The 12,196-nt window shown below is 46.0% G+C and overlaps 1 protein-coding gene across 2 annotated transcripts in view; it reads left to right on the plus strand.

Annotated features, from left to right (window-relative positions):
• The window catches only part of raraa (retinoic acid receptor, alpha a), a 145,471-nt gene that overhangs the window by 93,940 nt on the left and 39,335 nt on the right, over nucleotides 1-12,196 (plus strand). Inside the window, exon 1 of one of the 2 annotated variants that reach the window (XM_080049623.1) lies at nucleotides 11,063-12,039. The exons of the other annotated variant lie outside the window; for it this stretch is intronic. Coding sequence (XP_079905749.1) covers nucleotides 11,862-12,039 — 178 coding nt within the window. The 5' untranslated portion in view covers nucleotides 11,063-11,861. Of the gene's footprint in view, nucleotides 1-11,062; nucleotides 12,040-12,196 lie in introns of those variants that run through there. 2 annotated transcript variants of the gene reach the window in all.

Below are 12,196 nucleotides of genomic sequence, written 5' to 3' on the forward strand. Positions count from 1 at the left end.
CACACACACACACACACACACACACACACACACACACACAGACACAGGCACGTAGGCAGCATTGCGTGCGAATGTACGACATGTCAGCCATTTTGCAATATAGGGGAAGTTACAGTGAAATGAGGGAAGTGTAGAAACCGTTAGTCATTTTTTCTAACATCACTTACTGTATATTGGGGCCCTGGTAGGTAGGTCACTGCTCTTGTAACAAAAAAGAAATCTGGCTTAGTTGTGAAAAGGCAGGGAATTGGATGGTGTGGAACAGGAGAAGGATATTTGGTTAAATTAGACACAGAAGGCTTATTAGAACATTCTTTTATCTCTTTATCTCTGAAACCGTTAAAGCCCCACACATACTTTTTGTACTCAACCGGCGAAAATAAAGTACTTTTTATTTGCTGTAATGCCGGAAAACAGCAACATCCTTTATGCCTCTGCTGAGTGTCAGATATGCTCTACTGATAGCCAGATGGCCACTTCATTAGTCTAAGCTGCTTTTGGGATCCTACATTTAGATAAAAATGAAAAATAAATATTTTTGTCAGGTAACAGATGACAGCATTTACGAGACTAACTGTTTCCTTCTTTTTTTTTGCCATTTTTTTATTTATTTTTTGGTACCATAGCTGAAGTCATCTCTTCTAGAGGTTAGGGTTAGGCTGCGGAGCTGGGATCCCCCCTCCCTCCACTCCCCTCTGGCCAGGTCTTAAGGTCAGATAAAAGGTTTGTTTTTGGTAACACTTTACAATAAGGGTACATTAATACACTGTTATTTAATGCTATTAATGCTTAGTTATCAACGGTTAATTAATGTTTGGTTTGGAATTAAATATGCTTAGTTTACTAATGCTTAGTTAAGCATTTACTAAGCATAATAATTAATGAATGCTTTGTTAGTGCTTATTAGGCACTAACTAAGCAATTATTAAGAGTTATTTAATGCTTCATTTACGTTTATTAACCATTAACTAACAGTTCATTAATGGACCCTTATTGTAAAGTGTTACCTAGTTTTTTTAATACACGCTGTTGTGTTGTATAATTCCTGCTTCCGAATTGCGCTCATCAGGATCTCATCTGAACAGGTTTCTGTCATTCAAACAACTCAGACTTGTAGTTTAAAAATGTAATTATTACAGCCAGGCGGGTAGGGTCCAGCTGGATTATTTAGGCTGGATGATCTAAACTCTTATCTCTTCCTCTATTACACCAATCTAACTCTAATATATAAGATTTGAATCAATCCCGACATGAGTGTGACCTTTTATCTGTAGTAACAGCTGTATCTGTGGGGCTAATGTTCTGGGCCAAGATGTTGAATGGAGGGAAAAATCAGGGAGGGAGAGAGTGATGAATGATCCATCCAGAGAGAGAGAAAGAGAGGTAGGAGAGAGAGAGAGAGAGAGAGAGAGAGAGAGAGAGATGGGCTGTTGGCCAACTAGGTTAGAGGTTTTCATGTTGACGTCTGCTCGGTTGCATAGAGATATACCTCAGACAAACAGCACAGACCTGAGAGAGAATACTCACCTCTGGCCAAACACAGTCTAGACAGCCTGACGCTTCTTTGCATCATCCTCTTGTTGATTCACTGCAAACAAAACAATATTTGAAGATATACTGAACTCCAAATGTGGATGTCACAGCTACATAGGTACACACACATCTTACATGGTATGGTATGCAAAGGCACGTCACTTTAGAACCTCAGAGATAAGAGGGATACGTTTTAATGTTCTGAGGCTCTGAATTGATCCTCAGAATCTGAAGCGGCGCCACAGCAAAGGCCTGGCATGTAAGCAGCAATACAGCTGACAGATGTGTATGTTATGTGCGTGGGAATTTCTACTACAGCGTAACAGCATCTCTGTAGGTTGAGCATACAGTATGTGCAGTATTGGCCGTTTCAAGTTACCAGGAAGTAGTGATAGGGATGTGAGAGGAAGGCGGACTGAATATTGACCGGTTCTGGAGGATGATTTTGTTAAGTCCTGATGAGTTCTGACACGAGCCCCCCCTCCCCCCCAGTAGCCCCTAGCACTCCTGTTCTCACCTCCATACATCAACCCCCCTCCCCCCCACACACACACACACACATCTTTTTACACATTCACACACTCTGGCAGCTGTTTTTAACTGATTAAACATGCAAACACTGATACACAGCGATCCATGCCAAAACACTCCGAGACACACACACACACGCATGCACACGCACATGCACACCTACACCTACACTCCCTCTTACACTGTCACTGGAGCCTATAGCCTTCATTTATGTGAGGATGGAAAGACAGGAAGAGCTCCAGAAACAACAGAGCAAAGGAGAGAGAGGATAAAAGAGAGAGAGAGGGGCAGAATGGAGCTCTCCATCATGCTGTCAGTGCTGCACTGCTTTAGCGTTAGCAAGGAATAAAGAGTGTTTTTAAAAAGGTGCTGCGAGGTGCAGCCAAGATGAGTCGGATAAATGACTTCTCTTTTTCATTCAAAGTGCCCGGCAAAGCCCACAGGGTGTATGTGCCTGTGACTATGCGTGTGCGTGTGTGTGTGTGTGTGTGTGTGTGTGTGTGTGTGTGTGTGTGTGTGTGTGTGTGTGTGTGTGTGTGTGTGTGTGTGTGTGTGTGTGTGTGTGTGTGTGTGTGTGTGTGTGTGTGTGTGTGTGTGTGTGTGTGTGTGTGTGTGTGTGTGTGTGTGTGTGTGTGTGTGTGTGTGTGTGTGTGTGTGTGTGTGTGTGTGTGTGTGTGTGTGGAGACGGAGTGAAAGTGTGACGGTGTGAATGCTTCAGCTAGTGACTTTGCGCCTGAGAATGCGTGCAAAAAGCATGACTTTTGCCATGGCCCGGCTGACGTTTTTGTTACGCTTGACACTTTAATATATTGTGTTTTTTTTTTCTCTTTTCTTTTTCTGGCCGTTGCCCCTTTCCTTTCACCAGCGAGTGGAAAAAGTAATGTAGTTCAGAGGGGGCATGTAACGTGGGACAATGGCTTAAAAATATTGAATAAAGAGTGAAAAGGAGCTTGGATCTTAATGACAATAGGCTAGGGCTGGGGGTGAGGACTGATGATGTTGGGGATGGGGGGGACTGTTTGGCGAGTCCAGATTGATGATAGATCTCCGCTGGTTAAATATTATCAGGCTTCTTTTTTCATGTATACAACCCCCCCCTCCTCCTCTCCTGGTATCACAGGGAGAATGGTAAGATGTGGCCAGCTAATGATCTGCCCATCTGAACCATTCACTTTTTGTACTAGCCCATTTACTTAACTATTGAGACACTCCCCTCTCTATGGGTTCACAACACAGATGGTGTGGGTAGCCATAGCGACCGCAAGGGCTTTATTTATATCAGTCCAAGGCCCCTTCTGTGCTTTTTTTCCCAACTTTTAGAAGTTTTGTCACACATGGATTGCTGACTCGATAGTCCCAACTCCAAAGGTGGATACTTTTTTAAGTCAAACTTTGTCACACAGAGCTGACTCAACAGCAGCTTTATTACAGCAGATCTGTATTTCAGTACACTCAAGTACACGTGTAACATAGTTAAAGGTGCACTATGCAGTTTCAAGGGATGGGCATTTGTTTATATTATTTGCAGAGCCTGTAGTTAGTTTACCGAAAATATTTTCAATAATAAATAATTCTCTCTATCATAAATCAAAACTAAATTATTTTGAGAAACTTGGAACCAAACGTATAGGACTAGCATTTGTTTGTAGACAAAACTGTGGGCCCTGCTGCTTTAAACGACAACAGTGAAACAGTCACCTTAAGGTAGGTAAGGTAGCTTTCTAATTTCAAACAGTGTTCCAGGGATCCAATTTCCCTGTGAGGATTTTTTTTCAGTTATGCGAATATAATTCAGATAATGTTCACTTCTCTGATACACCCAAAGTTACATAGTGCACCTTTAAAGCAACCGCAAAACAGATTCTCTGTGCCCAGAGATACGGATGCATTTTTTTTTTGCCATATGATAAGCCATGTGATTGAATTTTTTTTAGCAGCCCCCCCCCCCCTTTCTGTTGTCGCACTACTGCTGAAAATATCAAGGGCTGGACAAGCCACAGGGCCACAGGGCACACAGTCTGACATTGATATCAATTTTCACAGCGGTTCTGGGGTTTTGTTGTCTGGGCTTGACAAAGGGACAAGCCCCAGTCCCGCTGCCCGTGGCTAAGCCGAGAAAAACCCTTTCACCATTGAAAACAACCATGGCCGGCCGCAGCAGCTGAAAATCTGTAGCTCTGATGGGGCACTTTGCACTGAAATTGACCCATACGCACCTCTGGGACTTGTGGGTAAAAAGGGGGCTGCCTCTCATCCAATTAACTCTTTCATTCAGGTAAAATACACAAACACACACATGCACACACGCAGCACGCACACACACACACACGCACACACAAACACACACACACACACACAAACAATAACAGAGAGAGATTGAGAGAGATGGCAGGGAGAAGGGACTAGCTGCTCCATCTACATTCCCTGCGCCCCATTCTTTTGAAATGCTGATGACTCCCTCAACCTCATCGCTCTGCTCCCTTCTCCCTCTTAACGTGGCCGAGTCATCCATTCCATTAACCCTCCTCCTGCTCCCCATACCCAGGTTAGAATGAGGCAGACCCCCCCACCCCACCTAAACCCCCACCCCCCTATCTTTTAAAGGCAGGGGTAACAGGGGCCACGATGGCAGGGTGCATTTGTCATGCTCTGAGCTCGCCGCAGTCTGTTGCTCTCCCTGTGGGCCTTTGTTGTCCCCGAGCCCAGTTCCCATTTTGCTGGCTAAGCAGGGGGATTTCACATGTTTCATTAACATCTGAACCAGCTCGGCACTTTTGTTGTACATTTTTACATTGCTGCTTGAGCACCAAAGGAGACACACACACGACACACGCACTTAAACGCACAAAAAGAACAACGCAACAAGCGCCATGTGCACAGGAAAGAGCAGTCAGTTTTTTATGAAAGAGTAAGGGCAGGAATAGAAACACTGACACACACACACACACACACACACACACACACACACACACGCACACAAACACACACACACACACCATACACCATACGCGCACACACAAACACACAAACACATGCACACGCAAAGACTTTTGACTGCACATTCAGCCCTGCAGTTATCCAACCTCTGTGCGGTTCGTGGCACACACTCCGTCTTTGTACTAAGCACAACCATCGGGCGTGCCCTACCCGGGCGCCGGTGTTAGGGGCACCACTCAAGTGGAGGTCACTGGCAGAGGTGTTATAATGCTTTGGGCCGGGCACAACAAGACTGAGGGCCAATCCACTTAAAGCGAACCACTCCCCCCCTCTCTTCATATCCCCTCCAGGCCACACCGAGCATCACACTTCTGAATGGAAAACGGGAAATCAGCCCTTTGCAGCACTTCAAACCCTGGAGAGGGGGGAAAACAATGTGGAGAGAGAGAGAGAGAGAGGGGGGGGGGGGGTCATGTGAGTAATACAATATGGACTGCCTCTGCAACCCAGACAGCAGCCCTCTAAGTTAGATGGAGATGAAACGGATTAAATCGGGGCATCATAGGCAAAATCAAAGACTTTTGATAAGATTTTCAAATTTTTCCCCCCACTCCCTATTTTTTTCACTGCGTCTGTCTGTCTGTCTGTCTGTCTGTCTGTATGTCTTTTTTTCGTGAACTATGAGTCAAGGCCACGAGGGCAGGACTGCAGTCTAGAACCTGGAGGCAGGAAATGAAAAAAATGAATGGAGTCATACATAGATAAATAAAATATATAGCTGGAGTTAGTTTGGATTGCATCAGTGATGCCAATTTTGGAGTGAGTGAGTTTTGGCAGAGGTGTGGACCGAGCTCCTCTGTTCAGCCAGACTGTGCCCTCCTCCTCACCTCTGCTCCTTGTATATTCACTCTCGCTCTGTGCTTTCCTCATACTTCTACACATGCCCACTTCTTTTATACTCTTGAATAAGTTAGGTCGTTGGTTTTATTTCTGTGTCATACCAAACATTTGGCAGCCAGTGCCATGTCAGATATCGCGAATACAGAAACACATTTTCATGTAACACGTGCTTTGGTACAAAATTTCAAAATAAATTGTGTATGAGTTTCTTTTGCTAGAACCCTTAACTTTTTATGTCATGCTAAGTCAATCTCTCTGGCTCTTTCCCAAACCAAGTGGCTAACTTAAAATGTTTTTGATGTAGATAGCGTACTCTGTTTTGCATTGTTCATGTTTTAATAATAGGCTTCAGTTGTTATCTCGCCAAACAGAAACTGCTATGACTCTCATAAACAGAAGGTCGTTTTCGGTTTTCTCTATCTCTGAGATGGCACATCTAATAATAGCGCTCTCGTTGTTCAAGACTGACATCGCAAATTTCATTAACCGAGTGATCTTTACTCCCAACAAACAAGCTTCTCTGAATGTCAGGATCTGTATAGTTTCATTAATAGAAAATACCTTGCTGTACTTTTATTTGTAAAACTAAAATTGATCACTTGTTGATTCCAATCATATATCCTCTTTACTCTTTCTTCCCGTCTTGTGTGTCATCTGTGTGGCCCTTTCTATTGGTCTCTGTGTCTCTTTCCTTTAGCCCTTTTGTCTTTTCTTAATAGAATTACCACTGTGTATCCATCCGTTTGTCCTAAACGTCTCACTGTATCTGACAGCTAATGGGGGGTGGGGGGGCACTCCGAGTCAGGGATGACTGATAGTGAGATATCCTTCCTCCAGGGTAACATCCACAGCAATTCTCCCTTTAGGTTTGCTGAGTGATGGAACCTAGACCTAATGATCATGGCCTGGGATTGGCCCTCTAAAACTCAAGGCCTTGCAAAGTGCTGACGATTAGAAGCCATACAATAAGACACGCCCCCTTCCCCTTCTCCCTTCAGCTGAGGTATTTCCAGAATGCCAGCAGCCATGATGGATTTACGAGCAGGGCCATACTTTGGTAAACACCGACGGTGGGCAGCTTTGTCCTCCCCCTATGTGATATAGTGAAGGTCCCCATAAAAAACGGGAAAACCAGGTTACGGCCACCATAGAGCGGGGCTAAACAATAAAAGGCTTTATGGGCAGATATAGGCCTGTACCATAAATGCTGGAATCTGCTGTCAGAGGGACATTAAAGGGATAATGAAAGGAGGAGGGAGAGGGGGGGGGGGGGGGGTAGCTTTCACAAAATCCCTGGAGCCACTAAGAAGGGCTTTTTTTTAGAAGAGAGAGACAAACACACACACACATACACACACAGAAACACACATACACACACACACTATGGGATAGCAAAGCCCAGATTCTGAGGTCCAGAGAACAGTTTAACTTTGGGGTCATGAGGCTTTGTGGGGGAATCCAGTTAGATTGACAGAGCGTGGAAGGTGGAAGCGGTGCACGGTGTTCATCGATAACAGGAGCTTGTTCTCACATGGAGGGGTCGGCCCCCTCATTACACGTTGGCTCGCCTCGCCCGGGGAGCACAGCTGTTGGGTTTGGCTGGTGCTGCCTGCCTGTGCGGGATGCACAAAACCAGCTGTGCAAACAAACACACACACACAAACAGACGGAAACCATAATGGTAGTAAGGGGAAATCGTAGGGGCAAGGGACAGGGTCGGTGGAGTTTCAGGTAGACTTTCAAGCGAACGAGGCACACATGCACAAACGCACACTAGCATATACTGTACACCCACAGGAGATGCTATCCTGGTTAGGGAATGGCTGCTGGTACAGAGTTGGCGGTAGTAGGAGTGGGGGGGTTGTAGGGGATTATGTTTTCTGATCATAACAGTTGTGAGATAATACCAGTGACATGCATAAGGCCCCTGTTTTTCCCCCCATGACAGTGTGACAGAGACCTGGACACATCTCCTTGTTGCGTGGGGGGTGGGGGAGGAACGGCTCAGGGGAGCAGCAGCACTTTTTACTACTTCCTAACAGCCCCTGATTGCGCTAAGAAATGAGAGTGGGGGGCAGTAAAAATAGTTTGACACCCTCAAGGTCCAGTCAGCAATCTCTCCTCTCCGCCCTTGCCTCATAAAACTCTTTGAATTCCCTCCTAAAATCTTTCTCCCTCTCTCCCTCCCTCCTTCTCCCCATCCCTCCGCTGGACTCTCAGTTCCAGCTTTTGCTTCCGAATCAAGGGCGCTATGTTTGCCGCTCGTGGTATCCCTCTATTATTTGCGCTTACATAACCGTCTATTTCTGCACGCAAGTCTCCCCAAGTTCTGAACAGCGCTTTGATCAAGACGCTGCATTGAGTTTTGTGCGGGGACTTTATGTGGCAAAACACTTTGAAGTCCAAGACTCTCTCTTTTTTTCTGTAAGACGTTAGGGGATAGAGAGAGACACAATCTCATTCTGTGTGGCTTTTGGCTGCCCAGCCCCAGCACAGAGTACCTTTCCATGTTCTCTGGAGTGTGGCGCTTATTGATGCTGGCCTGGAAACAAGAACAGCCACCTGTACCAGCAGTGTTGATGTGGGCTTAACCTTCTGTGACTCTTCAGGACTTTACCCAGTCACGATGATAACTTTAGAGACCACCGACCACTCTCACTTCTCATTTATTCGTGCCATCGAATTGTCAAGTGTGTGTGGATGAGTGCTTTTGCTCAGATGTTGTGTATGCATGTGTGTGTTTGTTTGTGACAGGTCCCTCTTACATGCTGTGGACACCACCTGGCACAAAGCCAGCGCTTATTTCTTTAAATTAATATAACGTAATATATTAAATTCTCCACTGCCGGCTAGAGCACTCTGTGAATGTATAAATAGCACACGTATTCAATCTGGATATATTCAGCCCCTTTTTTAAGCATGACAAAGTGACTTTTTCATTTAAAAATAAAGGTGAGAAAGCTGTAGGGAACGGATTGTGTATTCTTCCCTCCCCCCTCTGTAACAAGCAATGATCAACAATCCGTTATCTCTTAGCTTGTTCTAATGGTATCACAGGGTGTTACCCGAGGATGAATGCTCTCTCTCCCCTTTGGAGAAGAAAACAGAGCCTTAAAAAAAAATTAGCATTTTCTGACAGCTATTACTCATAGGGGGCTAATCCTGTCAAGGAATGTGTGGCTGCACTATCAGTGCAGGCAAGGGGTCGGCGCGGCCCAGGCCTGGACACTGGGCTCTTATCAGGGGCATGGGTAAACACACTGGGGCCTGCATTAAATAAGTGTCACTAGTCGGCGGGGGCGGAGAAGGCCACGCCCCCCCCCCCCCCCCCTACACACACACACAAACGCTGCTGCTAGGGCTCCATGCAGATAATCCCTATCCAAAAAAGCGTGTGGGTCAGACCCAGCTGTGGCCCGTGGCTCAGGTGTTGTAGGGGAAAGTGTGGGGGAGGAGGAGAGGTATTGTTCCGGCGCTAGTGTAGTTTACAACATACAATGTCCCTAAGATCTTAGCCCTTGTCCATTGTCAATGCAGGGTATATTTGAAACGTTCAGGTCAACTTTTGAAAGGTTTCACATCCTCATTGAGATAACCCTATAGCTCTTCAACAATGTTGACCTTGTAGTTTTATATATGTGGTCTTATATTTTCAGAGGTCAAATCAAGCGAACGTTCACTCTTGCCAGGGTGAAAAGAACTCATATCATGTGAGACGTCCTCCAGCACAAAGACGTATCGTTGAGGGCTCGGCCTTAATCTCTAGCGTTGAGTGTGTGCAACTTGATCCGGCAGTGGTATCCTCCAGCTCACATGACCAATCACAGGTGTATGTTTTCGTAGAGTTCGGTTTCCCTGTCAACAACACCACACTTGTGGGATGTTTTTGTTTGTGGGGACCGTGGCCTTGATTACCACTGTAATCTTTCAGCATTGATATTCCCCACTCTGCCTTGCTTTTGAAAAGGAAACTTTCGTGGCCTTTTTATACTTTTGCTTTAATAGCTTCTGGCACAGACCCAAGCGTGGTGGGTGACAGGCTGCATGTTTGCATAACAAGGTTTGCAACAATGTTGAATGGAATGTTGCACAGTAAAGGTGGAGTGGCATTTTTTTCCGGGGAGGCGGTGCAAACCCAACTCAGCTGCAGCAAAAACAACTTCCTGGACTGCACTGTGGGAAAAGTTACCCATGACTGGGCGACTTTGCCACTGTTGTTCCGTGGTGAATGTGTGCCGGGGTTTGATCCAGGGGACTACCTCTGGGCAGCGGCACTCGCGGGGGGAAAAAGTGTTATGGTGCGTACAAGGTGTGGGGAACCCTTGAATAATGTGGGGATGAGAGCGAGCCAGAAAGGCGAATCCGAGTCAGCCTAGTGGGTCACTAGGAGGTGAGGCTGCCTACTTCCCTGGGTTCAAGAGAAGTTCAGCCGCATAGCATTAGGCAAATTAGGGAGACAGGGTTGGGGGAGAGAGAGAGAAAAGAAAAAAAAGGGTAAGAGGGACTGATGAGAGCATGGGGGAAAGGGTCACATTGGTTGGAAAGGAGGACCCCCCCCCCCTAAAAATGTGTGACTGGAACTTCCAGGAAAAGAGAGAGAGATAAATAGTCTGGTGGAGCTCTCATTGTGTCCATGGAGCTCCGCGGTACAGATATGAAACGTTCATTTACTGAGTTTATATAACTTAATCACGTCCTCAAACGCATTCCTATTTAAAGACCCAGCCCCTTAATTCGAGGGAAGTGGGGGGTGGGGGGGGGGTAACCCATCCACCCTCCCATACATGCTGGTCCCCGGTTGGGTTTAGACGTTTTAGACAAGAGGGAGATCCATGGTGACGTCCCTGAAGGGGTTAAAACAAGGAGGAGCAAAGCATGAGAAGACACCGATGGGTGGGAAGAGAAGAGAGAGAGAGAGAGCGAGAGAGAGAGAAAGAAAAAAAAGAAAAAGAGCCAAGTGGAGGCGGAGCCAAAGCCCTCAGCTGCTGTGCCTTGTCACATTTTTTTGCAGAACATGATAGCCGCACGATTCGGTGTGGGAATGATTTGCTTCTCTCTCCCCGTCTCACTCTCTCTCTCTATCCAAAATACAAACAAGGCGGCGGTGCTGCTGCTGCTGCATGCTCCAAGCGAACCTGGACATCGGAGACTGAGCGAGGGTCTGACCGAGGGAAGTCGCCGGGTGTTGTAGAGCACGGACGGAGGGAGACCGGTTTGGTTTTTACGGGGCTTGACAGATCAGGAGAGTATACGGGACAGCCAAGCGTATAACCCCAAAGGACACTGCAACTCTAGTCGGAATCTCCTAACCTCTGATCTGTTTTGCGCTTTCACCCACATTGATATTATTCTTCCCCGACACGGACTTGGGAGATTTGTTTTTTTTTCTTTTTTCTCTCTGGGATTTTATTGGCGTTCTCCTCTTTTTGCGGTGTGGATATACAGCCCTCAGATGTTGCTGCTCTCTGTTTGAGCAGAAAAGGCCGACGGGGACCGATTAGATTCTGGCTGCTGCTTCAAGTTATTCGGCTCGTTTTAAGGTTTTATTTTAAATTTTTTATTTCTTTGCTTCGTTCTTGCCTCGGGACACCATGCAGACAGTTCTTTTGAATTATGTGTTCAAATTGAGCGCAGCCGATTAGGGCTATATAGCCTGGGCTATACTATTTCAGACACCGATTCTCTTCCCTCGGGTTGGCTTTGGAGAGTCCCGATCGATAGCGCCATAAAAAAATAAATATGCCATATGTTCAAATGTCCCCTCTGTGTTCGGATCTATCACTTTTCCTTCGATTTTAATGCAGTTTCCCCCCTTTCCGTTTTGGCTTTCTACCTCTTGCTGGTGGCGAGCTGGAGAAAAAAACACACAAGGCTCGTGCGCGATAATAGTTAATTTTTTTCTCTTTTATTTTTTAAAATTATTTTCTAAATATTAACCCCCTGCCGCCATCCTGCACCGTATGATGTATGAGAGTGTGGACGTTGTGGGACTGAACCCCAGCCCGAACCCGTTTTTAATGATGGATTACTACAACCAGAGCAGAGGATGCTTGATCCCAGAGAAAGGACTGGTGCCCGGGGCGACCCATCCCTACAGCACGTCCATCCGAAACCAGCACTGGAACGGCTCCAATCACTGTAGGTCGCCCGTCTCTCTTCAACTTCATTTAGGAATTGAATGCTCTCTTTCTATGTCCATGTGTGTACCTTGTCACGTGTATTTATATAGCCTCTATACATGACGTGTTTATCACTGTGCTATTATTGCGACTAGACTATATCACCTTTCTTATAC

The sequence above is a fragment of the Ammodytes marinus genome, assembly GCF_949987685.1.
Source record: "Ammodytes marinus genome assembly, chromosome: 20".
NCBI classification, from domain to species: Eukaryota; Metazoa; Chordata; class Actinopteri; order Uranoscopiformes; family Ammodytidae; genus Ammodytes; species Ammodytes marinus.